General features: G+C 54.5%; 1 protein-coding gene and 1 pseudogene across 9 annotated transcripts in view; one reads left to right on the top strand and one right to left on the bottom strand.

Annotated features, from left to right (window-relative positions):
* Nucleotides 1-27,998, top strand: part of MSI2 (musashi RNA binding protein 2) — a 355,927-nt gene that overhangs the window by 278,400 nt on the left and 49,529 nt on the right. For all 9 annotated transcript variants that reach the window (XM_036340471.1, XM_036340468.1, XM_036340473.1 and 6 more), the window contains exons 8-9: nt 13,715-13,797; nt 27,735-27,849. In XM_036340471.1, the coding sequence (XP_036196364.1) occupies nt 13,715-13,797; nt 27,735-27,849 (198 nt within the window). The remainder of the gene's footprint in view (nt 1-13,714; nt 13,798-27,734; nt 27,850-27,998) is intronic.
* LOC118671333 lies at nt 26,229-26,683 on the bottom strand (annotated as a pseudogene).

Raw genomic sequence — 27,998 nt, 5'->3', positions numbered from 1 at the left:
CCCCAGACACAAATAAATTGAAGTTGCGGGTCTCTGCAGCCACGCGGCGGAACGGTCACAACACGGCTGTCTGCGCGCTGTGATTCCCAAGTCAGGAGAAGCCGCTCTATCCCCCGCCCACGTTCCCCCCGAGAACCGGGGCACACTGGGCCTTGCGTTTGGCAGCATGAGGGGGCGGTGGCTCCTGGTAGAGAGCCAGCCCTGGCCTTCCTTCCTGGACTGGAGGTGTGCCCTGTGGCGTGTCCACTGTTCTGGGCAGGTGTCAGGCCGAGCCATCCTGAGGACCCTTCTCCCCTGGGGGAGCCCCATCTCAGCGACTCTCCAGCTCTCTCTGCCCCCATTTGGTGAGTGGGGAAGGTGATGCTAGAAGCATCCTCTTTCTGGAGCTCCCATCCCACAGTCAGTTTATTACCTCAATGCAGCACGTCAAACTAAGTGAGAAAAACGGATCTCCAGGGGGCTCAAACACTGCAGCGTCCGATTTGGGCCAGGAGCTGTGCTGAGCTTCATGTGCATTGTCTTGTTTAAATGCTCTACAATCCTAAAATGTGATCCCCATTTTATGGATGAGAAAACTGAGGCACGGAGGGATATCACACTGCTGATCAGTGGTGGGACTGGGATTATATTATAGCCCATGTCTGAACCCAAAGCCCAGACGCTCTTCATTCTCAACCCACAAATAATAACCCACACGTCCGAAGGCCTCACCACAGGAAACCTTTCATTTACTAAGCAAGCTAGGGACTTGAAAGAATGTTCCAGAAAAAAAAAAATGCAACTAGGTGATTTCTCTTTCTTTCCACTTGGGCCTGGCAGAGGCTGGTCTGCACTTATGATGTTTTTGCTTTTCCCTTAGCTTTAATTTTTGTGCCCAGCTAGGTGAGCTCATTCATCACCACCCTCGCAGTTTGCCTCAGTCCTGCCCTCATCTCCCTCCCGGGGGGGGGGGGGGGGGGGAGGCTCCTGCCCCAGGCGAAGTCTGTGGATGGAGGCTGAGGCAGACTCTGTTTGCTTTTCCTGACTTTTATGTTTCTGACCCGGGCTTCACCTTGACCCCTGGCTTCTGACTTCTGGACTGGCCTTGACCCCCAGCTTCCAGGAAATTCCAGGTGTAGCCCTGCCTGCCCCCTTGCTTCACCCCTGGCTGCCGTGGTCTCCTGTGCTGCCCAGCCAGGCAGACCGTTCATCACTAAGCATGAAGAATCGGGAGCACCATCATCGGCCCGGCTAAAGCAATTTGGATGGCTGGGAAGACAGTCAGTCCATTTCATGCCTGGGTACCTCTGTAATTCCTAGAACGGGGTGGGCAGAGCTTTGAATAAACCCCTCTGGCCTAGGAATCGTGTGACCCGGTTTCCATCGGAGATGACAGCAAGGTGAGTCCAGATTCACTTCCCAATTGCTTGGCTTTGGCACCTGGGGACAGACCCTGCTAGAGCCCATCCCGCTGCAGCCAACATTTATTGATATTGAAATTATTTGCAAGTCTTAGCTGGCAGCCCACTTATTCCAAGCATATCAGGCACAAAATCCTTATATGAGAACCACCAGTTTGTGTAGGGGTGATAACGGGAGCCTGCATTATCTCATTTAATCCTCGAGGCAGCCCTGGGAGGTCAGCACTTTTTATTCCTGGTCTCAGGTGCAGGCACAGGATCAGGGAGGTTAATGGCCGGCCCCACATCACACAGCCAGGGTTTCAGCCACATCCTCCGGCTCAAAGCTCCCCGGGGCCCACGGAGTCCCACTGCTCTGCCTTAGAGGAACGTGCTTCTCTTTCTCTTCCACCCACACCCTCCCACACCTGCCCTTCCCAACAGGCTGCACCGAGTGACATCAGATCTTAGCATAATTTCCTTTGGGCAGAACAGACCTGAGTCCCTGCCTCTTGAGTTTCTCCTAGACGTGCGGTGGAGCCTGCAGAGGGCGGAGGGGGAGACGCGCAGAGCGCGTCTGCCCTTGCTGGAACGTCTCAGGGTTGCCCACTGACCACCACCCTTCCCGCTGAAGAGCTGAATGTTCCTAATGATCTATGAACATATTAATCCTACTTTTCTGTTAATTAACAATACGATAAAACCGGCATTTCATATGTCATCGCTTAACACATGTTTTAGCAATTATGTACTTAGTGGTTTGGATTCAGAATGCTAATAGAATAATATTTTAATGAAGATACGATGCTCTGAAAAATGTATTGAGAAGAGTTCAGGTGTCGCTGCCATTAATGTGTAGGGGGCAGAGGTTTGAAGGGTGGACCCCCCTCGCCCCCCCAAAAAGTGCCTTCTTATCACTCTGTGCACTGACCTGGGGGCCCCAGGAGACCCTGGAATCGGCTGGCTCTTGACCCCCATGAACATCCCACCCATAGACCCCAAGGAGTCAGCAGGTCTCCACACCATCTGGCAGCCACAGAAGGACCTGCTTACTCGCACCCTGTCCTCTCACACTTCGTAGTCTCTGACAAAAAGACTTTAGAACCAGAGGTCCGGACCCACGGCCACGCCTCCTTCCAGAGCAAGAATCTCCAAGACCTTTTAATTGTGGGGGGAAAAATGAGCCCCCCCCAATATATCTTGTCTGATTTTCAATTTCTATACGTGTACACTGTGTCAGTAGATCATGTTTATTATAAGACCTGTATAACTATGGGTGTCCCAAAATTCACGCAAGATTTGCAATTGAATTGAATCGCAAATCTTGCGTGAATTTTGGGACACCCTATAGGAATACAGTTGGGTGGGATACATTTAAAATAAGCCATGTTTAGGCTTTTATTTGTTAATATTTTTAGTGAGAGTAATGTGATCGGATGTGCTTCTTTTAAAAAAAAGAATCTTGACTTGACCCTTTGTGGTCCAGCTCTGAAGTCTGGATTCTACGACTGACTTATTTTGATCCTTGGTTTCGGTGCCTGTCTTACTGAAAACTACGCCCCCAGGACACACAGGGCTCAGGGAAAGAGGCACATCCACTCTGCTGGCTGAATCAGGGTACTAATTTCTCAGCCCCATCCTCCAATTATGCAAAGGATTTTGTTGAAATTCAGCTTATTAAATCTCCATGTTCCCTGATGTCAATCAGCTCTTCGTGCACACTAATCAAGTGCTGCATTTTTATATTTTTTAACAAATGGGTTCAAAATCCATTGAAATGTTCATTTTTTTAAAATTGAGTTTCATAGTTCTGTTTCCAAGTTTTAAATGTATGCAGATACAAGAGCTTTCATAGGAAATCCAGTTACATCGGTTTTAACAACAAAATCACAGAACAATAGAAATGTTTTGGGAACGTGTGTTTCCCGAGTGCTTTCTCATATAGCAGACGTTCCTGTGGAAACGAGGTTCTTTCTCCTTCTCGTGGCTGCCCCATCGGATCAGAACACGATTTGGGGGCGTGTTGTGGCCGGAGGAGGCCTCCTTGGACCATGGTCAACTTGCCATTTTCTGACCCGGGCATGTGCTCACGTCGTTAGATTACCTGCAGGCGAGGTTGTCTGTGCAGCGCCCGTTCTGTGAGGGTTCCTTTAATTAAAGCCAAATCACGTCACCTGTGCATTGGTTTACTGGCCCCACGTCAACAGCGCTCCATACCAGCCCTGCTTGCAGCGGGCGAGTGAAGGCGGTGCCCCTCTGGCTGCACCCCCTGCAGCATTTCCTCCCTTCGGGGGTCTGTAAGCCGCCCTCTCAGACAAGTGTCTGTCTGACGTACGGTCATGTGAGGCCACCAGGACCATTCCGTCCACATATTAACTGTGAGTGAAGCTGAAATTATTGTGGATGAAAAACAAAAATTAGACGTTATACTTTTTTTCCCTTTCCCAGTGTTTCTTAACCCTAACTGTACATCTGAATCACGGGAGACTTTCAAACAGACGGGTGCTGGGGTGCTGCCTCTGACCTCACTCAGTTCTGAGGCTGGAGTGCAGGATGGGCATTTTAAAAATGTGTCCTCGTGGGTTCCGACCAGTGCTTCTTACATTTTAATTTGATAAAAATCACCTGGGGAAGGTGTCAGACGTGCGATTCCTGCTCAGGAGGTCCCGGGTTGGGCCCGAGACTCTGCATTTCCAGTAAGTTCGCCGGCAGTGCTGTCGCTACTGCTTGGTGAAACGCCCTGAGTGGGCAGTCTGTGGGCTGTGTTGCCCCCGGCCCCTGCTTCTGCATCCTCTTCCTCCCTCCCCGCCCCTCCCCGGACATTATCTGGGAGCCGAGGAGCTAGCTCTCGGCAGAGCTGCCGCCCCCACCAGGCTGCCTGGGCTGCTGGTTTCAGCTTCTCGGAGAGATCTGGCCTCCAGATGTTAAGCACAGCTCCTTTAACAGCCCAGAAAATAAAATAAAATAAAACAGGCCACCCTCCCATGTGAATAAGCGTGTGTCTCCTGCAGGGGCACCTTGATGCCCCCCGCCCCCAACTCCGGGTGGGCCTGACGGGGGCGGGCGGGCTGGAGTCACTGGAGTCACGATGCCCGCCTGCCCCGATGACGCGGAACAGACCCCCCTGCAGGGAGCGCGGAGGGGGGCCGGCAGGGTGGGCGTCCAGCCAGGGCCCTGTCAGTGGGGACTATTCTGAAACCAGACCTCATCATAAAAGTCATATAATTTGTGGCAGTGCTGAAAGCCTGCTTCCAAGTGGTGGTTTTTTGATGGAGTTTTGGAACCTTATCTGAGGCCAGCAACCGATGCGAGAACTTGTTAGAGGGAAGGCAGGTGGGCGTCTGCAGACGACTGCCGGTGAGGCTGTGGTTTCTGAGGGGTTCCCTCTCCATACAGGGTGAGCCTCTTCACCTTCCCCCCTCGTTTCCCTGTCCCCTTCATGTTCCCTCTTCAGGGGGTCCCAGGGAACCCCCTTAAGAACAGGGGCCTGTGGCTTTTCCCTCAGCAACCCGACTGCAGGTTCCCAGCCCCGAGCAGACGCCGGAGCCGCCGCTGTGCGCCAGTGGTTAGATGAGGCCAGGGTGGCCACACCTGCCCAGCCCGCACAGGGCCTGGGGCTCAAGGACCAGTACATGATCTTGGTTTTTACCCAAGAGGAAGCACAGTCTGGTCTTTTTAAGGGACAACACTGCCTGGGAACTTACCTGAATCTTGTTCCCCGTGATAGTTGGTAAAGCACCATGGCATCACTTTGACATCAAATCCATTCTCATAAGTAAAGCTCCAGGCAGAGGGCAGAGGTAAGCGTGTGTGGGCCTGGAGGTTGGGGTAGGGAAGAAGCCATAAAGAGTCCCATTTGAGGGGTGGCAGAGGGTAGCTAACCCCCCATGAGTGTTTTCAAGCGATCCTCCTGTCCGGTGAGGTCGACTCGACTTCTGCCCCACAAAGGCGGATGCTGAGGGTCCGAGTGGTTCCGGAACTTGCTCGGTCACATAGCCAGTGGTTGCTGGCTCAAGTCCAAGCCCGCTCTCCAAAGCTCACCTCAGCAGGGCACTGAGGCCAAGGGAGACTTGCTCTTCCCTTCAGGATGCTCACTTTGTGGGTGGGGCTGGAGGGTGAGTGTCAGGAAAGGTGACAGATTTGAAACCCACTCTCTGGGGGAGGGCCTGGGGTTACCAACCCCAGTGCCCACCTCTGCGGAGTCCAGCTCCCAGCTGGTGCCCTGTCTCCCCTGAGCTCAGAAAGCCCCGGGACCCTAGTAGCTTTAAAGGACACGCTCCTGCCCAGGCTCTGAGGTTTGCAGGGCCGCGGCGGAGGCAGCGTCCTCGTGCCCTTGCTCCAGCTGCGTGCAGGACCTCAGCCTCTGCCGCCCCGCTGGGCGCACGCCGCGGCCCTGGCACCTTCTGCCGGGGTCCTGATCCGAGCCAGTTGTCTAGCGATTTAATTTGGTGAATTCACCACCGCGTCCCAGAGTTTATATTGGCACTTAACAGCAGTAATATGTGTCTCTCTCGCCAAGAACTGACTATTTTCCCGACCAAGATGGAACACCGTGCACAAAAAAATAGGTTTGTGAACTAATCTGCTGCCCTGACAAGTGTCATTCACAGAATCGCTGCTACGGAGCGTCCTCAGAATGAAATGAGGTTGGGGTTGTCTGGCCCGGATCACAGGTGTTTTTTCCCCCTCAGTTAACAAGGCTCTGGGATGAGACGGCCTTTTCCCTGCAGCCACCGGCGCCTTCAAATCGCACCATCAGTATTCATGGCAGATTTCTCCCTTAGAAAAGTAGCTGGGGATGGTTGGAGGTCTTTCTCTCTCCCCTCCACCGCGCGCCCCTCAGTGAATCTCTTTCCCTCGCTTCCTCTCTCTTTTCCTTTCTCTCCTCCCTCTCTTCCTTCCTGGGTGTCTTTTTCAGAACCCCCACCCTGTCCTAGAGCTCTCTATATACTCATCTAATTCCACAGACCAGGAGGTGCCTCCCATCAGTGTAAAAAAAAAAAAAAGTCTCCCACCTCCTGAATAACTGTTTGGAATTCTAAAATAAAACTGAATTGCTTTTGCATAAGGATTTGTTACAGGTAAACCACTAATACTTCTGGGAGCAGAAGCAAAATCAGTCATTTACACTTTAGTGAGAACTGGTTTCTGATCCCTCCCTGAGCCTGTGATAGAGAGCATCCTCTTTGCCCCCCTCCCCCATGTCCCCCTCCTGTGGGTGAGGGTGGCCTGTGGGGCTGAGAGATCCAGCTTTCCAAGAAGGGATATCAGAGGCTTCTTAAAACAGCCTTAGTTTCCCCTTCATGTGGAATGTTCTGGATTTTTCTTTTTTTTTTTTACCAGATCACTTCTACTCTGCCCTGAATTGGGAAGCAGAGAGCAGCATCAGGCTTGGGTGGGCATCAGCCTCACCAGAGAGCTGGTGAAAGTGCAGAAGGCTGGGTCACATCCTGGAGCCCACACTAGAGGCAGGTAGAGCCCAGGGATCTGCATTTTAAACCGAGGGAGGGGCCACACTGAGAGACACTGGCTTAGGACCACACTGCACTTCCACCCCAGCCGGGTTTGTGGTCAAACCTCCAGAAATGGCCCTGAGGCTGTGGTGGCCACGTGAAAAAATCACTGGCCACTAAAGCCTTCATGACACGCTCGCTGACTCACGGCTGGCATCTGACTCTTAGAAGGTTGGTGCTCACACTTCAAGGTCAGTGGTGGCAGCTAGAGCATCCGTGGGCTAAAAAGGAAAGAAAGGCACCTTTCCAGTGAGAAATTGGCTCCCCTCTGGCAAATGCCGCCAACGTAGCTTCATATTAATTTAGGGAATTTGGTCTTGAGCAGTAGATTGGAAACCTGATAGTGTCATTTCTGTTATCTGATTCCCCATGCACCTGAGATTGCTCCCTTCCCCGGCCCCCACTCTCCCCGGCCCCCAAGGGCGGCTGGAGAGGCGCAGGTGCAGGCTGGCTCTCCCAGTCACTCTCCCCTCCTGACTGAGTGGTGCGCGGGGATAAAGGAGACCCACGTCGATTCGCACCGACCTGTGCCTCGCCTGCGCCAGCCGCTTGTAATTCCCACAGCCCCAGCCAGCTCTGCAAGGCAGAAAGAAATATGACCAGGCAAGTTGAGAAAATAAATTAAACTAAGTGTCAACTTTTCTTGTTTCTCTCCTCATTATTAAGAGATGGAACGGGGCTCGTTTATCAAGCAGGGGGAGAAATTAATTGACACGGCTTTAATATCATGATGTCTGGCATGTCTGGTCACATTCCTTCATTTTTTGGAAAGGCATTTTATTATAGTTTACAGCAACCAGCTGCCAAGCTACTGGTGTAAACGAGGAAGCAGGTGCATGAGTGATGCCATGGTGGAGGGGCTGCAGTGCCACCCTGACGGGGACATGGAGGGAGGAAAGGCCAGGCCAGGAAGGGCCCAGAAAGAGGCCGCTTGTTGGCTCAGAGTCAGGGAGGAAGGAAGGTGCGGGGAGGAGAGAGGGGGTGACCTCTGCAGACCCCTGGACTCCATCCCGGGCTGGTTCGCTGGCCCCGGCGAGAGCGGCAGCTAGCGGCTGCCTCGGAGGGCCTCCTGGCCGGCGTGTCTGTCTCTGACCAGCCCCTGAGCTGAGTCCTGCGTGCGCCATGGGTCAGCCTGCCGGCCCCGGTCTCTGTTCTTCATAAGCCAAGGGTGTAGTGCTTCTCTGTTCACCCCTCCAGCGCAGCCGACTCGTTACCGAGCCCGTTCGCTGCGAGAAGCCGCTAGCATCACGCTTGCTGCCAGCCCCATTGCAGGCACCGCCGCCCTCCCATCCCCTCCATGCCCGTCCCAGGCTAGGCTGGCTGAGGAGGTGCCCTCGTGGTTTTCTTTATAAAAGCCGTTTCTGCTGTGTGCCTGAGAAACCTCAGTGTCCCCTCGCTGTCTTTCTCTCCAGGGACTCGGGGCCATCGGGCGCAGGGAAGCAGCACTCAGCTGGCATAGACGAGCACGTCCCCTCTGCACTGTCTCCTTCTCCCGGGTCAGTGGGGTGGGGGGCTGTCCCCCACTGTGTAGAGGTTCTCGTAGGGACGTGACGGGGCAGGGTCTAGAGCAGCCGTGGGCAAACTACGGCCCGCGGGCCGGATCCGGCCCATTTGAAATGAATAAAGCTAAAAACAATAAAGACCGTACCCTTTTATGTAATGATGTTTACTTTGAATTTATATTAGTTCACACAAACACTCCATCCATGCTTTTGTTCCGGCCCTCCGGTCCAGTTTAAGAACCCATTGTGGCCCTCGAGTCAAAAAGTTTGCCCAACCCTGGTCTAGAGCCAAGTGCAAGACGTGTGTAGAGTCCGGAAGACACTGTCATGTGAAGACGGTGGACAGTGGTGGAAAGAGCATAGGTCCCCCCCCTCCGGCCTCAGTTCTTCAATCTGTGAAGTGGGCCAGTCATTCCTGCTGCACAGGGGAGACGAAGACTGAGTTAAAGAACAGCTGCTCAGTACATGCAGATACGCTCTCTTTTCAGAATGGTTATTAGAACGCAACCTGATAATAACCAACTGCCTGGGGATACCGGACGTTAGAAATAATAACGGGAGGCACCGTGTGTGGCTTGGTGGGAAACGGGATTCTCACGTACCAAAGTCCAGGTTACCGTTCGGGCCTGGAGGCAGACATAGCGGGGACTGTGGCCCCATCGCTGGCCCAGGGTCTAGCGTCTGAAGATGCTCGGGAAACTCGACTGGCTGCTCACACCGGACTTCACTGAGGGCAGGGAGCGTGCGCTGAGTCTCTCAGAGCGGCCGGCCGCAGTCGGAGACACGCTTTTTTGGGGAGCCAGCTTGTTTTGTTCTCAGAACCAATCAATCTTCTGAGTTCTATTTTTACGGCAAATCCAGGGCATGTGAAGCCACCCGTCCCACTGTGCTCACCTCTGTCCTTCTGGTCGGAGGGGCCTGCAGGGTGGGGTCTGAGACCTTCCCCACCCGGGGTTCCAGGAAGACCCTTCAGGCAGCGGAAGCCCGCCGTAGCCCAGAGAGGTGGCTCCGTAACGCTCTGAGCTGGGGATGGCGGCTCCCTGAGTTGAAATGCCGACTATCAGACGCGCACTGAGGGTCGACTGTGACGAAGCCCACAGACCCCCAAGCCTCAGGGCCGCTCTGAGCCACGGGGCCACCAAACCGGTCTTACGGAGCCAAGAAAGCCTCTGACGTCCTGCTCTGGCTTCGCGGCCACGTGTCACGGCAGACAGGTCACTCAAATGTGCTGAGCAGTTCAGCAAAATGATGAGGGCAGAGGCCGCCCCACCTCGCACAGGGTCACCTTGGGGGCCAGGTAGGACGATTGATGCAGGGGAAACACGGTGGAACCAGAAAGCACTCCCCACCCCAAACCCACGTCTCTCATGTTTACCCCGGAAGCGGCCCACAGGTGCTGCCCCGCCCTTCAGCACCGAGTTATTCGCGGGAAAAGGAGGCTGCCTGAGTTATAAATATGCTAGCACCCACCGTCCTTAAATTCCTAGTGGGCACAGTCAGAATCCGCTCAACCAGCCGGGTGTGTGTTATTCCCCTCACTTTCCCCCCGTTAACCAAGTGTGTTAACTCAGGCTTTGCATTGATTTTCACTGAGGATGCATTAGGCGCTGCTCAATGCCTATTAGTGTTCATTGACCTATATGATAAGAGAAGAAAATTATTTTTGAGGCGAGGAGGAAGCCGTTCCCATCTCTCCCTCCCTGACCTAAAAAAGAATTTTTTGTAAATTAACTGCCGGATGTTCCTCAGCGACTGCCTTTGGAGCAGGTCATTTTAATTTTGAGGTACCTTGTTTTCAGATATCTGTTCTCTTCTGTGTGCCTGTGTGGGTGTGTTTATAGCTTTGTATTATTCAGATGAATATTCAGTGTTGTTCATTTGAATAAAAGAGAGAGAAAGGATTGGACTGTTAAATGCTTATCTCTTAAATAGAGCGTACTGTTAGCTTCATTCAGGAGAATGATGTAGAATTTCGTTTTTAAATGCTCCCTATCAGCTGGTACCCTGAGCGATTGGGGTACCAGTTGACAGGAGTGGGGGTGTTCACGGGGACCCCAGAGGGCCCGGGCGGAGTGTGAGCTCGTGGAGACGCACCGTAGATCCAAGTCCTTCCTTGGCCGGGACCAGAGCAGGACCGCCTGTCCCCTGCTCCTCTGCCCGGCTCCTCCTGCTCCTTTCAGAGGCCCAGAGAGGCGACGGGAGTCTCCAGGGGCACATGGCTTATTGTTTGCCGCTTTTGAGTGAGAATAATTATGCATTTCTCTTACCCGGCTGCTACCCCACAGTCTCGCGGGCTTTCCTAAGTCCCGTTTCTGAGTCTCTGTGGGGCTCTCTTTTGGGGAAACGGGAGGGAAATAATGAGTCCTCCCTGCCCTTGTCAGGAAGGCTCCCCCAGCACATTGTCCGGGAGACCATGATGCCTTGAGAACATGATGCTGAGGGAGACAGACCAGCGGCAGGAGGGCACATACTGTCGGATCCCACTTACCTGAGGTGCCCATAGTCAAATCCACAGGAACAGGCAGCAGAGCAGAGGTTACCGGGGACCAAGGGAGGAGGAATGGGGAGTTATTGCTTAATGGGGACGGTTTCGGTTGGTGGGAAAGTTCTGGAAATGGGTGTTGGTGATGGATATACAATAGTGTACTAAACTGTACACTTAAAATGGAAAAAATAGTGTATTTTGTTATGTATATTTCACCCAATAGAAAATTTTCAAAAAATAAGACATTGATGCCAAAAAGGGATTTTTCCCACCTACCACCCTACCCCTCCCAGATTCCTGGCCTCATTGTTTTTGTTTTGCCTCTCACGCCTCGGTTTAATTTATTTGGTTTAATTTATTGTTCATCACTGGGTTACTGTTCCATTGTAAGTGATAAGGCACCTGTGAGATAGAACTGATCGTACGTTAACGAGTAACATTTATTGATAACTGTTTCTTTGGTTTCTCCAAATGGAATAAATAAATATCTTAGACATAATCAAGTTTGCTTTCTCTGTTTGGGCCAAACAGACAGGGATGTTAAAATGATAGAGATCTTTAAAATACTGCCAGTGAGCCCCGACATCGCTGAGCGGGTGTGCATCCGAGGCGCTCTCCTTTGATCAGGAAAATCAGTTTTGTGATCCTCGAATTTTGAGCCTGTGGCTGAGGGAAGGGACCCGAGGGAGAATATCGGAGTCAGAATTTGAAATGATGCCCCGAGTCCTGCCCCCGCCTTCCCGGTGCACAGTCTGCATTCTAATCCCTGTCTCCTAGCTCCGCACGCCTCTTCCTGTCCCCAGGCGCTGGCACAGAGTGGGAGCTTGGGGCAGTGGGAGTCCTGAATGGGGTTGGGCCTGGAGCTGGGGCAGCGATTTATTTGCACAGCGGGCCAGGAAGGCGTGGGTCGCAGCAAAAAGACACTTCCGTGGCAGTGAACTCAGCTCCCGACCCCTGTGGCGACTTGCCTTACCTCGCCTCTCCCAGCTCCTGGTGGCTTGGGCATTCCTTGGCTTGTGGCTGCACCCCTCCAATCTCTGCTCGACTCTGTGTCTCCAGTCTGCTCTCCTTTCTCTTATAAGAGCACCTGTCCATTGGATTTAGGACCCACTCTAAGACCCTTAATTAAATTTTCAAAAACGCTTTTTCCAAATAAGATCACATATGTAGGTTCCAGGAGTTAGGACATGGATATATTGGGGGGAGGGGGACAGGGGAGACGATTCAGCCCATTGCACTCATCCTAATCGACAAGGACTGACCTGCCCTGCTTGCGTAGGGATTCACAGGTTGCCTGGGCTGGGGTCCAGGCTTGAGGAAAATGACCCGCCCCCAGGCCAGAGTGAGGGTCGTGAGGGAGGAGGAGGTCTGGACAGAGGAGGAGCTCTCCGTGAGTGGGAACCTCCGACGTGTGCCTTTCAGGGGGAAGTTGTCTTGTTGATCGCGGCCTCCTCCACGCGCAGGCTCGCGTTCGGCCAGGTTCACATCTCCGGAGAGGAGAGCGTCTCCCTGTGTTCGAGCTGCTTTTACAAAGTTCGTCAGACACGGAGGCTTGTGCGCCAGAGTGTGTTTCTCACGGTTCTGGAGGCTGGGAGGCCACAGTCGGGTGCCAGCTCGGTCGAGTTTTGGCGAAGGCTTGCTTCCTGGTTACAAACAGCCATCTCCTTGGCGTCTCCTCCGCATCTTTTCACCAGGGCCCTCCCATGGTGCCCTGAATGTCTCCTAAAGGCCCTCAGCACCTTACACTGGGGGTTGTGATGTCAGCCTATGAACGTGCAGGAAGGGGACCCACACATTCAGCCCGTAGCAGAGAGCCCTGCAAATCCTGACTTGGGTTGTGACTCAAGGTGTGGGACCCAGTGTCCAGGCTCACCACCATAATCTGCCGGTGCAGGACCCCAGGCTCAGAGGTGACACGTAGGTTGGAAGCCAAAGCCGAGTCAGAGCTGGAACCCAGGCCCCCTGCCTCCCCATCAGGGTCTGTGTGCTCTGCCTGTTGGTACTGACATTGCAGCTGCGTTTCATCGAGGTGGGGTGCCATCCTGCAAGCAGGTCCATGTGCTAGAGCAGCGCCTGCCAGCGGGGTCACAGATGGGGCTGCGTGCTGGAGACCCTGTCGGGGGCAGGAAGAGAAGAAAGCGAGGGGCAGGAGGGTAGCAAGAGGAACTCGGGAAGCTGAGCGGTGGTCGCCTGCCAAAATTCCCCAGTTCGGCTCGTCTAGCAAAGGCGGTGTCCAGCCGAGTGCATTCAGCGGATAGCCGACAGGCTGACAGCAGGCATCAAACAGTCTTAAACTGCCCCAAACCTGTAGCGCGTTTGAAGCAGCAGTAGAAAAAGGATGCCTGCGCAGAACAGAGGCCTGAAACTTTTAATAGTTTCTTCCAGGCCCCAGGATGTCCTGATGAGGTATTAGAGGAAGTAATTCAGGAAGAAAAGGACAAATAACGGTCTCCGTCTGGAGGCCGACCGGAGGGCTGGCCATTCCAGCAGAAAGGGCAAGCGTGGCCCCGCGGTGAGCCCGCCGCTGTGGGCTGCCCACCAGCCAGCCACCTTGCAAATGACAGACAAGAAAATGTCTTGTCTGCTTGGGGGCAAATGGAAGCCACACAGCACCCGCCGCCTGTGGGTGAAATCGTTAACCGTTCCTCACTGTCGCCAGGGTACCAATTAGAAATCATTTCCTCCACCTCTGGGGGTCCCTCCCAGGAATCTGCACCCCCGGCTCCCAGCCCAGGAGCCTGCGGCCACTGTAGGACAACAAAGAGAAACGCGTGGGCGGCCAGAACTGAACTCACCCTCCCTCTTTTTTTGTTTCTGTTTTTCCTTTTCCTTTAGGGTTTGGCTTTGTCACTTTTGAGAATGAAGACGTTGTGGAGAAAGTCTGTGAGATTCATTTCCATGAAATCAATAATAAAATGGTAAGTTTGCAGGGGTCGCGCTGAAAGGCGATGCCTCCCTCCCCCCCTCTACACACCTTGTCACGCAGACTGCCTCAGCCAGGTCACGGTGCTGCAGGGTGGGCATGTGGGCAAGGGGGCAAGGGGGCCAGACTCCAGGGGCTCAGCCCTGCGAACAGCAGGAGCACAGGGCCATATACCTTTGCAGGCCACACAACGGGCTGTCACAGCTGCTGTGCTGTTGTAGCGTGAAGGCGTCCATGAGCGAGCAGGACACTGACGATGAAATCTCATGTCACTCTCATGTGTCACAAATACTTGTTTTTACCATTTAAAAATGTAAAAACTACACTTAACTCAGCCGTACACAAGCTGGCTGGGGGCAGATGTGGTCGGCAGGTTGTAGTTCACCATATCCCTGGCTTAGGGTATGTGTTTGCTGTTTAGCTTGGCAATTAGAGGGGTTGGGGGCGGGGCAGTGCAGGATATCCCAGGTATGTTGGTTACCACCATTATGTCTCTCTTTGGGCCCTGCTGGATAACTAACATTTTCTCCCTCCGATCAGCTATTTTCGTCGTCATGATCAGCTGCTTCTGTCCCTCCCTCTCGCTCTCTGAAACTCCTTTTCCTGGGGGCGCCCCTCAAGAAGGAGAGGAAGGTTGAATCATTGGAAGTTTGGGGAGCCAGGTAGGCCTCCCAGATAAGTGGCCACCAGAGGGCGCCACACCATGTGCAGAATGTGCACACTGGCTGCTTTCCTGTCCTCTGATTGAGTATGTGGATGAGAAAGCCCTTGGTTGTTGGTTGCAGAGCAATGGGAGCTCAGCAGGTCCTTCAGAGCCAAACATTCTGGTTGGCCAGCCCAAGAGAAGGAGGGCAAATTTATGTCTCGATCGCAGCTGTAACTTCAGTATATTTTTCTTTCCTTTAGTCAGAACATTCGTTACTTCGGAAACATGCATTCAGATATTCATTGTCTATGGTCTGATATGTGTTCCCTGACTTTAAACTCAATAATGGAGCTTTTAGTGTGGATAAGATCAAAGCAATCTGCTTAGCATGTGGTGCTACAGGCCTGATTCAATATTTGACTTGCTAATTTTTTCCCAGGGCACTAAAATAATATTGTTGGTATTGTTCCTAGCCATCATAGGCATCTGAAATGAAAATACCGTTTCTCTGCATGCTATAGATTAGAGGTGTCAGCTCAGGCGTTAAGATGGTAAGTGTGTGGGGATAACAGGTGCCCTCCTGGGCTTTCCTGCCCTTCGGAAGCCAGTGCCTTCCAGCCGGTCCCCCTCTCCTTCAGTAGGTTCCTACTTGCAATTCTTACAACGAGAGAGACGAGGGCTTAAAAGGGAACCTGCCTGCAAGGCCCAGACACATGTTTGCCCCAGCCAGGTGTGCGGTGACTGACTCCGCGGGGACTGGCAGGCTCCGTTCCCGCCTGCCAGGACTCACCGCTTCATCAGGAAGGCCAGGTCAACTGGCCAGGGCCCACGCCAAGCGCTGCCTCCAACGCACATGTGTGGCCTTTCACCCCTGCTGGCTCTGAGACAAACCTGAGGCCCACGTGGGGAAGGGCTTTATTCTCTCCACTGTTCCAGTGGGGAAACGAGGCCCAGGGGATACGCCCCAGGGCTGCACAGGTAGTGAAGGAACATGGATCTTGAGCTTATTGGCTGTCGGATGAACCAGACAGACAGTTGTTTGAGCTTAGGGTGGGAGGGTGAATCCCCAGATGATGCAGGGGGTGATCAGAAGGTAGAGTTTCCCCCCAGCAAGGTAAAGCCAGAGAGGTTTGTAGCCATAGCCCCCAGTCATTTCACAGGTGTCACTTCTTTCCACCAGGTAGAGGCTGACTGTGGCAGGTACAGGTACCTGTTTATAGCGCTAGGGTGTCTGTCCTTTTGAATCTGGGCTGCTACTTGTTATTTAAGATAATAAGCAGAAGTGGAAGTAGACGAGAGGAAGGGGTGGGGTGGAGTGGTTGGGGTCACAGACAGGCTTGAAGGTGTCCCTGCAGGCTCCCAGCCCCGCCCTTTCAAACTCTAAGGAAGTTAAGCTGCTGGAGAGGGCGTTGGTAGGTCGCCTCCCTGAACTCTAGTCTAAGGGCCTGTGACGATCCTTCGTGGGGTTGCGGGCTCCTCCTCTGAAGGCACTGGGAGAGGAGCTGAGTCCTGAATCGCTGTGGATTCTGTGATACTGGTTTCTACTTCTGAGGCCTACGGAAAAGGAAATGAATTTTAAACTGTGCGACAGACAGAATTCAAATGAGAGATGGAAAGACTTGGAGACCTCAGAGACTGCCAAGCAGAAACCCTGGCAGTTAGACTGTCCGGGGGCATGTTCTGTCAACTGGGCTGTGCTGGGAAGTCGTAGAGACCGTGTCCTGGGGCCCTGGGACCCTCTGTGAATTCAGTGGGAGCAGCCTGCACCATCCCAACGTGCCTGGAGCCTGGTCTCTGCCGGTCACAGAAAGGAAGGGCTCGCTGCTGGTTAGGCACAGGCAGGACCAGCATCCAGGCCTGCGGTTAACCCAGAGCTCTGTGCCCTGGCCCTCGGGGTCCCGTATGAATAATTATCGAAGAAATAAGGCTTAGAGGGGGGCCGCGTGGCTGTGAGGCCCATCAGCATTTCCAGAGCCATTTCCCATCTAATCTGGTTGTCGAGTCTCCTGGGCATTTTAAAAAACGAGGGCCCTTCTCCTCCATCCTGGAGAGCCAGCAGCAGGCATGAGCTGTCGGGAAGCTGGGAGCGCAGAGCTCTGCATCCCTCCCACAGAGGCCCTGGCTGAAGGAGGTCACCACCAGGGTGGTGGCAGGGGATGGCCAAGGGACCCCTCCCACACAGATCCCGTGAATAGCTGACATTTTTGAGTGCTGAGCGCTTGCTTTCTGCACCTCTTCTCATTGGCTTATCACACCCACTCTGGTGTAGGTGCTAATTACCATCCCCATTTTACTGATGAGCAAGATGAGGCAGAAAGAGAAGTTCAGCAACTTGCCCAGGGCCACAGGGCCAGTCATTGCCAGCACCAGATTTCAAGCCCCAAGAGCTAAGCCCAGAGCTCTCATCTGTACCGAATAGGCTATCCCCCTCCAGGTTGACAGGACGTTAAAGGTCACCTAGCTGGTCTAACCTCCCAAGGCCACTGGCTGCCCAGTCAGCCACGTTGCTGCCCATGTGGTTCCATGTTTTCCTAAGAAAAGGCAAAGGAGATGGGCTCACTCGGCCCAATTCCCCTTCTGGGGAGAAGGGCTAAGTGGGGGATGAGCAATCCTGTCAGCGACGACGGGTCTCCCCACAGGTGAGTGGGGGCCCTGGGGGCAGCTGGCCACCGCCCCCACTCAGGGCCAACCCTAAGACCTGAGGCTCCGCCCCTTCCTCTGTCTTGGCTCAGGTCAGAGTGAAGCACAGACATGGCCCCTTCTCAGTAAACACACACACGCGCACACACAGCCACGTGGTGACCCTCGGAGAGGAACACCTCGGGCCACGCTGCAAGCCCAGGCGCGGGAGCAGCTAATAAGGCCTCCCGCCGCGGCCCTGATTGGAGCCGCCTCCGAGCAGCAGGGACACTAGCTTGATTAGTGCCAGCGCAGCTCCCAGCCCTCCTGGCGGGCAGCAGGCCAGCCAGAGCGAGGCAGCGGCAGGGAGGGAGGCGGGGGCCACAGAGACCTCTCTGGGCTTCCTCAGAGGCCTGGCTCAGGCCCCACCTCAAATGGAGTCTGGGAGGCAACATCAGCCTCACTGGTGAGAACTTGGGGTCAGTTGGAAAGGTGCCCGGGCGCCTGGGGTGCCTTTTCCCACACCTGCTTCAGCTGAAGGTATTGGTATTTACCGGGCACTGCGATGGAGCTTTATATACACGTGTCTCCTTTCGTGCTGAGGTCGGGGTCGTTGTCCCGTCTTTTCGATGGGACTCGACCTCAGAGTGGCGGAGGGACTTCCACAGCCCACGGTTCTCAGTGGCAGAGCTGGGATTTGGACCTGTGTCTTTCTGGCTCCGACCCTGTGCTCCCACTGCACCCTGCTGCCGATGTAGGCAAACCTCACAACTGAAAAATGGGGATTGGTTTGACTGGTGGAGGCAAGGTTTTGCTTTTGCAGGTTTACTGTAGGGTGCTTTTAAATGGTCCTGCTCCTTGATCCTTAAGGCAGCGGTTCTCAACCTGTGGGTCGCGATCCCTTTGGCGGTCGAACGACCCTTTCACAGGGGTCGCCTAAGACCATCCTGCATCGCAGATATTTACATTACGATTCATAACAGTAGCAACATTACAGTTATGAAGTAGCAACGAAAATAATTTTATGGTTGGGTCACAACATGAGGAACTGTATTGAAAGGGCCAGAAGGTTGAGAACCACTACTTTAAGGTGATCTGATTTATGAAAATTGCTAAGCAGTTTGCAAGCTGGTTAGAAACAGTCTCACACTCCCTCCCTGCCGACCTACTGAATTAAAATCTGTGGTTTGACATATACTCAGTGATCTGTGCGCACATGAAAGGCTCAGAAGCACGGGACGCGGACCACGGCTAGCGAGAGGTCACATAGGCGTTCCGGTCACAATGGTCACCCAGTGTCAGGAAGGGATCCGGGAGGAGGGAATGAGACCCTGAGAGCAGGGAGCCAGGTGGCCTGCACCACCCACAGTCCCCTGTGGTCAGAGACCAGGTCTTCCCAGGAGGGTTCACTCTCGCCCTCTGCTGTGGGTCTTGCAGCATCGATTGTAAATTGATTTGGGCGCACCACTGGGGTGAGGGCTGGATCCTCCGAATGACGTGCGAATATCCTGGTCTCCTGGTTGGGACCTGCTGAGTCGCTTACATAGAGGCTCCCGGGACTTTGGAACACGCCTGGATCCCAGCTCCACCGATGGTTGTCCTGTGAGCACCTGTTTCCCTCTGTGCAGCAGGAGGACGACGGCCCCGCCCTTTGCAGGTTATAGAAAGCTCTGGAGGTCCTGGCCCTGGGGTCCTGGCTTCTCTGTTTGTAAGGTGTAGGACCCAGTAGCCTTGAAGGAATTGCACCTCCAGAACACACACCCTGGTAACGGCAAGTTTCGTCCATTTGGCCTGAAGCTAGGGGCCAGTAAACTTTTTGTAAAGGGCTAGATCAAGCATGTCAAACTCGTGGCCCACGGGCCGCATGCCTCATTTATTTGGCCCATGTTAGCCTTTGAGTTTGACATGCTTGGGCTAGATAGCGACTATTTTAGCCTTTGAGGGCCCCGTGTCTGTCACGACTACTCAACTGTGCCATCACAGTGCAGGACAGTATGGTTTGTGTGGCTACATTAAAGTAAAACCTTATTTACCAAAAAAGCAGCCGCTGGGTTGGGCCCACCGGCTGTAGTTTCCGACTCCCGCCAACTAATGTGGCTAAGGCAGGTGCGTCTGCTTATCTCCGGGGCCACCCAGGGTCACTGCTGAGTCAACTTTTTACTAGTCAGAGGCAGAGTGTGGGCGGGGTCCCAGACAGACGCCAGGGTTTGGGGTAGCAGCCTGCGGGAAGTACTGGTGCCTTCTGTGTTGGGGGCGGGGCAGGGTGGGAGTGGAGGAATGCTCGGAGCAGGGTGCTGTCCATCCGAGAGGCCTGCTCAGCAGAAGGTGCCACCCCCTCACTGCCCAGTGCCCAGTGCAGCTGCTCCCTGCTCCAGTGTGTGACCTTGGGCAGGTCACGTAGCTTCTGGGCCCACCTCTGAGACAGTGATGATGGCCCTGCCTCAGAGAGGGCTGGGCTGAGGACACAGCGTGCTCTATCTATTATTGTCGTCACCACTGTTTTGATACTTAGAATAATTTTATTGAACAAATACGTGCTCACAAACTAAGGCTTTCCTGGCAGGATTACAGGTCAGTAAAATGCAGGTGTGCAGATCAGAGCAGGACTGGGACCCAAATCTCTGGGTCAGGGCAGGGTGTGAGGTGGGCACGCTCTGCGCTGGGGCGGGGAGGGCACACCCCACAGAGCAGAGCAGGGGAGCGGGCACCCAGGGGCGGTCCCAGGGAAGCTGACGCAGGCCCTGCAGCTGAATCATCCCACTCCTCCCAGCAAAGCCTTCGGTCTCAGGCCTGCCGCCTTCAGCCCAGGGCACCCTGGGGGGTTAACCCTGGAGCAGGCTCTTAGGGGTGGGAGGGGCCCGGAGGAGAGACAGCAGGGGAGTCCTGGGTTGGCCTCTGGGACCTGCCGCTGCAGAGCTGGGCCAGGCCAGGCGGTCCGCAGAGCCCCAGGCAGGGTGGGCATGGGGTGCTGCCACCTGGCAGGGTGCCCGGGTGACTGGGCACAGTCCCCTCCCTCAGGCTGCTCCTCCTCAGCTGGAAGCCTGGGAGCTGGGTCGGGAAGCAGCCCAAAAGTGGAGGAGGGGGGAGTGATGTGGGTGGAATTAACTAGGCTTCTGTGTTCCCCACCCTATTTGTAGCATCATTCTCACTCGTAAGCTAATTTTAGCCATCCATTCTGCTTCTGTTACCATTTATAAAATGAGAATGTCAAATGCAATATTAAACAAGCAGGATGAAGGCAAAAAAAGGAAATGCCAGAGAGGCACTTAATAAATGAATCTCGCTTTCCGTGGAGAGGGAGGTCCTGTGTCTCCCCCCTCCCGCCCCCCTCCCCCCATCACTGGCACGCGCTGCGCGTTGTTTGTGTGCCGCTCTGTTAATTGGGGCAGAGGGATTTCTGTGTTGGGGGAGGTGATGGGGGGAGGGCAGGCCGAGTGGTTGGGGGTAAATGTTTGTTGCTGTTTAGGCAGAAGTAATGTGGCTGGAGGGGAGGTGGCCTCCCAGGCCCCTGAGTTCTGACTCATGTGCCCTTCATCCGTCCTCTGGTAAGGTCCCCATGGGGTGTGGGGGGATGAGGAGAGCGGAGCATCTCTCAGTGTCTAGGTGCCCCTCACCTCTGGGCTTTGCTGCGTGTGCGGCCTCCTGCATCCCCTACACACCACCCACGGGAGGGGCACAGGGGCCCCCGGAAGAGGCGCTCCCCCTCTGCTCCCCTTGCCTGGAGCCTGTTCTTCCTTTGCCTTTGCTGGGCTGCTCTTTGCCTGACTTCCCAGGAGGTGCAGGCTAGTGCGTGAGCCACGCCTCTCCTTTTCTTCACTTCAAATAGAGAAATTATGCTGGGCCCCTTCCGTGCAGGGCCCCTGGCAAAGCCCACCCGCCCGGGGGAAGCGCCCAGCCTGGTGGCTGTCTGGGCACCTGCTGGAGGCGGAGGTTTCCTTTCACTTTGAAATGCCCTTGCAGGTTCCCAGAAAGGAAGAGAGCAGCTGTTGCTGCCACCATCAGCTCTTTCCCCAAATAGTGCAGCCTCGGCAGCTCCCCCTGCGCACCTTGCTGATGAAAGCAGGAAGCTGGGGCCCTACCTGGCGGCAGGCGGGGGAGGTTGAGAAAGTCAGCCCACAGTCTGCTGGGCTGGGGGTGTGGCCACTTCCTCTCCTCGCTGCTCCCCAGTCTTTGGGGTTTAAGTCAGCACAGATATGCACTGGCTTTATCCCCTCGTTATGTGTGTATACTATCCATCATACATGTACACGCACACACAGGAGGATGGCGTGACCGTGCCTAGCGTGTGGGAGTGCTCAGACACGCTGTGCTTCTTCCTCCTGGGAATAATCCTGTTGGCCAGGGAGAAGTGACTCCGTAGAGTGGGAACCCTGGAGTGGGCGGTAGAACCAAGAAGAGGTGACCTGATGCTCTGAAGGTCGCTCAGAGACCCAGCGGGTCCGTCTCGGGGGTGAGCGCCAGGTGGAGGAGAGCGGGATCCTGCCCTCTGGCCTCTGGGGCCGGCTGCTTACATGCTTGTCGTCCTGCACCATGGCACTCATCAGCCTTGCCCTTCAGCTCCGTCCAGCAGCTATCAGAGCTTCCTGGGTGTGCAGCGAGCAGCTGTGCGGGGTCCACAGGCCCGGGCCTCACTGGTTTGATGCTCTGCTGGTGCCGCCTTGGAACTTGTAGTTGTTGTTGAACAGCCCCCACCCCAGCCTTCATTTGGCAGCAGCCGGTGTTCTCTGGCACAGCCAGGCTTGAGGACAGTAGAGACCGGCTCCTCCCCCAGGAGCTCGGCTCCTGTTGGGCCTCCCTGCTCTGCTCTTAAGAGCAGGTCCCCCTGAATCTGGGTTATGAACCTACATGAGCCCCATGGGGTCCTGCCCTCCTGGAGTCTCCAGGCTTGTGACTGGCAGAGAGGGCAAGAGAGAGCAGTGGGCAGGAGGAAAGGCCGCGGCACGAGGTGGCACAGGCTGAGCGGGGAGCGCTGTGTGGTTCCTGGGGGGCAGCTGACTCTCCTGCCTTACTGGGGAGTCTGGGTAGCTGCTGGGCTCCAGGCAGGACCCCTGAATCTTCCCAGGAGGGTGTCATCCCCCCTTCCTGGGAAGGCGCTCGGGGCCTCAGGACCGAGGAGATGGTCAGCTGGGGGCTTCAGAGGAGAGTGCTGCCTGGATCCCCAGAGCCTGGCTGGGGAGCAGCCCCTGATCTCAGGGCAAGACCAGGTCAGACCTCCGTCTTCTAAGGAGCTGCACAGGAGGACAGTGTCCACCGTGGAAGCCACAGTCATCCCCAAGCACTCACCCGCCCCTGCTCCCTCCCTTCCTGCCAGCCAGCCAGTTGCCCTTGAGCAGCCAGCGGTGGGTTTTACCCTTTGAAAGAGGCCCCCCTCTCCCTGGAGTAGTAAGTCGTTTCTAACATGACCTGTCTCGGGTGGAAGTGAGGCTGCAAACACTGGCCCCTTCAGGCCACACAGAGTTTCCTTGTGCTGGGCTGAAAGTCAAGGCCACAGCCCAGGGCTTGGGTTTCGCCAGACCAGGAGGGGCCTGGTTTCCCTCTGGCCCTGGGGGCGTGCTGACAGGGGCTGTTTGTGTAGAAACCAGGAAAAAACAAAAGCCTTTTCACTTCCCAGACCCCGCTTTCTCAGACCGCCAGCCTCTTCTCCTTCCAGAGGGTGCCAGGCCGGGAGCTGCCTCAGTGAGGGCTCCGGGCCAGCTGGGGGGGGGGGGGGGGGCAGCCACTCTGAGTAGCTGCTGGGAAGCTGTCCCCACAGAAGGCCCAGCGCCTTCTCCCAAAGCCAGTGCCAAACGATGCCCCTTAGGGCATGGCAGAGACCCACTCCTTGGGCACGAGCCTTGGCATCAGGCAGATCTGGGCTCAGACCCAGCCCTGCCACACAGGGACTGTCTGCAGTGCTAGGCGAGGTCTGACATCCTAGGCCTCGGCTGCATGTTCTGTAAGGTGGAGAGACGGTGATAACGGACATCAGGGTTAAATATTGGAGGTTGATAACTGCACTGTGGTTACATCAGAAAATGTCTTCGTGTTTGGGAAAGGCATGCCCTCATGTGTGCAAGTCACTCTCCAATGGTTCAGGGGGAAAATCATATAGTCACAGAGAGTGTGCAAATGAGGAAGCAGAGTGACACCCCGTTGACAACAGGTGATCTGGGTAAAGGGTGTGCAGGTGTGCTCTGTGCTGTCCTCGCAACTTTCCTGTAAGTGAAATTGCCGCTAAATAGAGAGTTAGATTAGAAGCGGCCCTTGCTGAGTTTCTTTGGACCATATGGGGAGAGGCCCCACCCCCTGTGAGCAGCCAGCCCGGAGGGTTGGAGCTCACACATGTACAAGCTCACGTCAGCCTGTGAGTCCTCCTAAAGGCCATTCTTCCCAACCCGTAGCCGTGGGGCACGGGAAGCCACCCCTCTCCTCCACGCCCAGTGTTGAAGCAGAGCAGCATGCTTGGCGATAGGCGTTCTAAAGCCAGTCCCATCTACCTTTGGGGAGCTGCCTTCGGCCCCTGGGGTGGGACTGCTTCTTGGCTTTGTCAGCCGTGAAACTGGAAAATGGGAGACCTCGACTTCCCGGTGTGAGCAGCTGGTTACAGTGTCCTCTGGGCTTCTTACAAGCACAGCCCCAAGTGGCACCTCCTGCGCAGTCTCTGGCCCCGCCAACCTGACTGGTTTTCTGCAGCTGCCTTTGAGGCAATAGCAACGCAGCCACCCGGAGGCGCTGTGGAGGTGGGGGCTGAGGTGTTGGTTGAGGAGACTCAAGGACCAAGACTCAGAGATGTTTCTTCCTCAGACTCTACCCCCCTTGGCTGCCCTAGACAAGCACCCTGGTGTGTGGGGGGGAGGGAGGAGGGACCTGGTACACATGGGGTCTCGGGGATGGTGCTGAGACTGCGGAGCTAGAGATCTGGTCACCCGGAGAACTGCTTCCATCGCGCTTCTGTTGACCTGGGGGCCAGACAAGCCTCCCTGGGCTGCCCTGGGAGGGGAGCTCGTGCCCTGCTTGTGCCCCCTGGTGAAGGCAGCCTCAGTGCCCACTGCCCCAGGAACCCAGGCAGCTGGACACCAAGGGTGAGAGGAATAGTTCCCCCCGTCGGTCTGCTCACTGCTCTTCACTGAGCTCATGTGGTGGTTAATCTCCACCAACGGCCCTTGAGCTGTGCCCCCCACACCCAGTCGAGGCTGGTCCCCAGCAGAACAGGATGGAAGTGGCAGTGAGACTCCCAGGGCTGGGCTGGAAGAAGCCTGGCAGCGTCGGCCTGTCCTTGGCGTGCTTGTGCTTGGGACACAGCGGCCATCACTGTGAGAAGACCGAGGGCCAGGGAGAAGCCAGGAGTAGGTGCCCCGCCCCCACCGTGGACAGTCCCTGCCGAACCAGCGTCCCCTGCCTGCCTCCTGAGTGAGGAAGCCGTGGTGGGCCTCGCTCCGAGTCCAGGCTCTCTCTGGTTTCAGCCCCAGCCGCCATCTGACCACAAACACATGACAGACAGCAAGCCAGAGCCCCGCTGAGCCCACTCAACTCACAGAGCCATGAGAAGGAATGACGAATCGTTGCTCAAAGCCACTGAGTTTGGGGTGTTTGTTGCGCAGCTAACTGGGGCACAGCGTGTGGCCAGATGACCTGAGGATGTGACGTGGGCTTCGGAGACCGGCTGGGCTTCCCCCGTTTTGGTTCTGACTATAACTCGGGTTGCCCATGCCAAGTCCTCTGGTTTGCACAGGGCCCGGTGGGAAGGTGGCAGGGTTGGGGTTGGGTTCGGTGTGACCCAAATGTGGTCTAACTCAAGAGGCTCCAGAGGCTGCCGAGCCCAGGAGTTACAAGGTCTGGTTGACGAATGAGGACTTGCCTTAATGCTAAGAGAAAGTAACAGATCTGTGCTTTTCAGAAGAATGAGAGCTCTCGGAGGTGGGGGCTGCCTTATCTATCTTTGCGTCCCCCCAGCCCAGCACTTGTGGTGCATGGAGTTGCTCAGCCCCATTGAATTAAATAGATGGTCTCCTTGACCATAACGAGCATGTGAGTGAATCCACGCTGTGTGTGGAACTTCACTGAGGCACCAGGGAAGATGGAACTGATGCTGATCCCGCCCTAAGGACTGTCTGATGGGGGAGACGAGGTTTCCTCCGGTGATGGGTGAAGGACATAGTTCCATCCTCAGCAAGCCCCGACCCACTAGGACTTGCGATACAGAGGATAGTTCTGCCTCTTTCCCTTTTTGTATGCGTTCTTCATCCAACTTCATCAGAGGATCAGGGCTGGGTGGGCAGGCCTCCTGGTCCTGAGACATCTTCCCAGAAGCCTTTGGTACAGGCCAGGCAGGCTCCCTGGTGCGACTGCCACCTCTCCCTGTCACTCAAGTGCCCGGGAGGTGCCGGGGTCCCTGAGAGAGTATGCGTGCCACATCCCCTGGCCTCAGGGAGTGCCCGTGGTTGGCACAACAGTGGTTGACAGAACCCACGCAGTTGGTGCTGCCCAAAACAACACCAGCAAGATGGCAGAATTAAACAGAGCTGCCAGCCCTTCTCAGAGAGATGAAGAGTAGGTGGGTTTGTTTAAAATATTCCCATTACAGTCAGTTAACCTTTATATTCCCTAAATGAAAATTGTATAAACCTGAAATTTTCGTTGATCAGGTTGCCTAGGAACAGGCAGCGGGTTTTCATAAGACAATGCAGTAGATTGTCACCGATAGGGCTATTAGGAAGTGAGCTGGTTAGCGGTATTATTCCGGATCCTGGTGTTATCGTCGGGTAATTATCTGTCTGCCTCCGCAGAGCACTCCCTGCTCGGGCAGGCTCTTGCAAATGAGGTTTCTCAGCCTGCTTCTGAGTCCTGGCGGTGGGACCTGGAGTCCAGGAGCAAGTTGTCACACTAGGTTTAGGGGAGAAATCTGATGCACCCAATTCTGATTTCTTTATTTTATTTCATTTTATTTTATCTTATCTTATTTCAGAGAGCGGAAGGGAGAGGGAGAGAAGGATAGAAACATCAATGATGAGAGAGAATCATTGATCGGCTGCCTCCTGTGCACTCCCCACTAGGGATCGAGCCCCCCACCCAGGCATGTGCCCTGACATGGAATGGAACTATGACTTCCTGGTTCATAGGTCACTACTCAATCACTGAGCCACACTAGCCGGGCTCCTTCTTTTTTTAACTTTTATTAGCACTTATTTCATGCTGAATTTACTCCCGGGCCATAGGTGTTTGATTCCTCGGTTCCTCTGGGATATCTTTTTCTTCTGTGCAACCTCCTCTTCCGTTTTAGGAACAGTCTGCGCTTTCCCAATAAGGATCATCTCACTGGGGCAGGGAGAGCTCGTGTATGGGTTAATCCGCCCATGAGCTCTGTAAGTTCTGCACTGCATCTTGGGAGCTTTGTTCACCTGGATGTGCTCAATGACTAGAGAGTCTACGTCTAAAGCCTTAAGCTCGGCGTTGCTTTCTGCATTCTTAAGTGCGTGCAGCAAAAATTCATCACTCATGTTGCGCCAGTGACCCTGCGCTCAGCCCCACTCTTTGGCCTGGGCACACCCACCAACCCCGCCATTGTAACGACGGATGGCACACACTGCTTCTGTAAAGTGACATCCTTCAGATGCTTGGTGGTTTTTCGGATATGCATACCCTTGATGGCATGGGCAGTTTCAGGATCTCTCCCTTACCCTACGACATCCCATCTCCATCAGCAATGGGACTGATCACTGGCTAACAGGGCCTGTTAAGTTTATCTGTGAACTAAGAGCAAGTAATGCTGAGCAAGGGCCTAAGGAAGCCTAGTAAAATATTGTAGGAACTGCAGCCGCCACCAGTTTTACTTATTTCCTGGGGTTTGCATTATGTGTTATTTATATAGATAGACATAGAGATAGGTAGATATAGATATATGTTGTTAAATAAGTAACTTCAGGATGTGTGAGCAAAATAGGATTTTGAAATGTTGGAGGCAGAAGGAAACAGTCATGATTATCAACCCCTTGAAGTTGTGGTGCAAAATGAGAAACCTGTAATCCAGACGGGCAGAATCAGCATTTAATTGTATTTCTTCCCTCGGGAGTGTGCCGGGAATGGTTTTATAGCGATGGTGGCATCACTGACGTAGAAATTTTAAAAATCCAGCCTTCAGGCCTGCCCCTGCCAGGATATGGTTTATAACCCGTGACACAAGTCTTCTGACACTCAGTTTTCTCATCTGTGCAATGGAACGAAGACCAACTGGCCTCTCTGTTTAATGAGAGGTGGAGTCAGATGGCCCTGGTATGCAGCAAGACTGACTGAAAGAAACCCAAGAGGAATTTGTAAACATGTAAAGGTCCATCCAATCATGCAGGATTGTAACTGTTCTCAGACACCACAAATAGCCCCGAGTGCCTCCTTGCTTCTCCTGCCTTCCGCACAATCTGAGCTCCCAACCCACGCATGTGTATTCTAAGTTTACATCCTCTCCGCCCTTCCAAACCCAATTTCATCCTTGTAGGTTTTTCTGAAGCAGGATTTGCGCAAATGGTGTGTTTTCTTAAATATTTATTTTGCAGGCCATTTACTCTGCACGGCTATTTTTACAGTGAGTAAGGAGCAAGGCTAAAAATAACCCAGCTCGTAACCAGATCAGCTCTGCATTTGACATTTCCGTGGAATTCATTTGCATCTCATTTGTTCGCCTTTCTGTTTAACAGGTAGAATGTAAGAAAGCTCAGCCGAAAGAAGTCATGTTCCCACCTGGGACAAGAGGCCGGGCCCGGGGACTGCCTTACACCATGGACGCGTTCATGCTTGGCATGGGGATGCTGGGTGAGTCTGGGTGGGACCTGGGGACCCTGCAGGGTCACCATGGGCTGGGGGCTTTGGAAGCCTGCACCCACCTACCAGCTGGGCAAGCTGTTTACCTGTCTGAGCCTCAGTTTCCTTGTCTGTAGATAAGAATGATAATCCCCCTTGCA

This window comes from Myotis myotis, unplaced genomic scaffold (assembly GCF_014108235.1).
Source record: "Myotis myotis isolate mMyoMyo1 unplaced genomic scaffold, mMyoMyo1.p scaffold_m19_p_17, whole genome shotgun sequence".
Classification (NCBI taxonomy): Eukaryota; Metazoa; Chordata; class Mammalia; order Chiroptera; family Vespertilionidae; genus Myotis; species Myotis myotis.
Note: the sequence above shows the minus strand (reverse complement) of the source record. Positions and strands in the feature narration are given on the sequence as shown.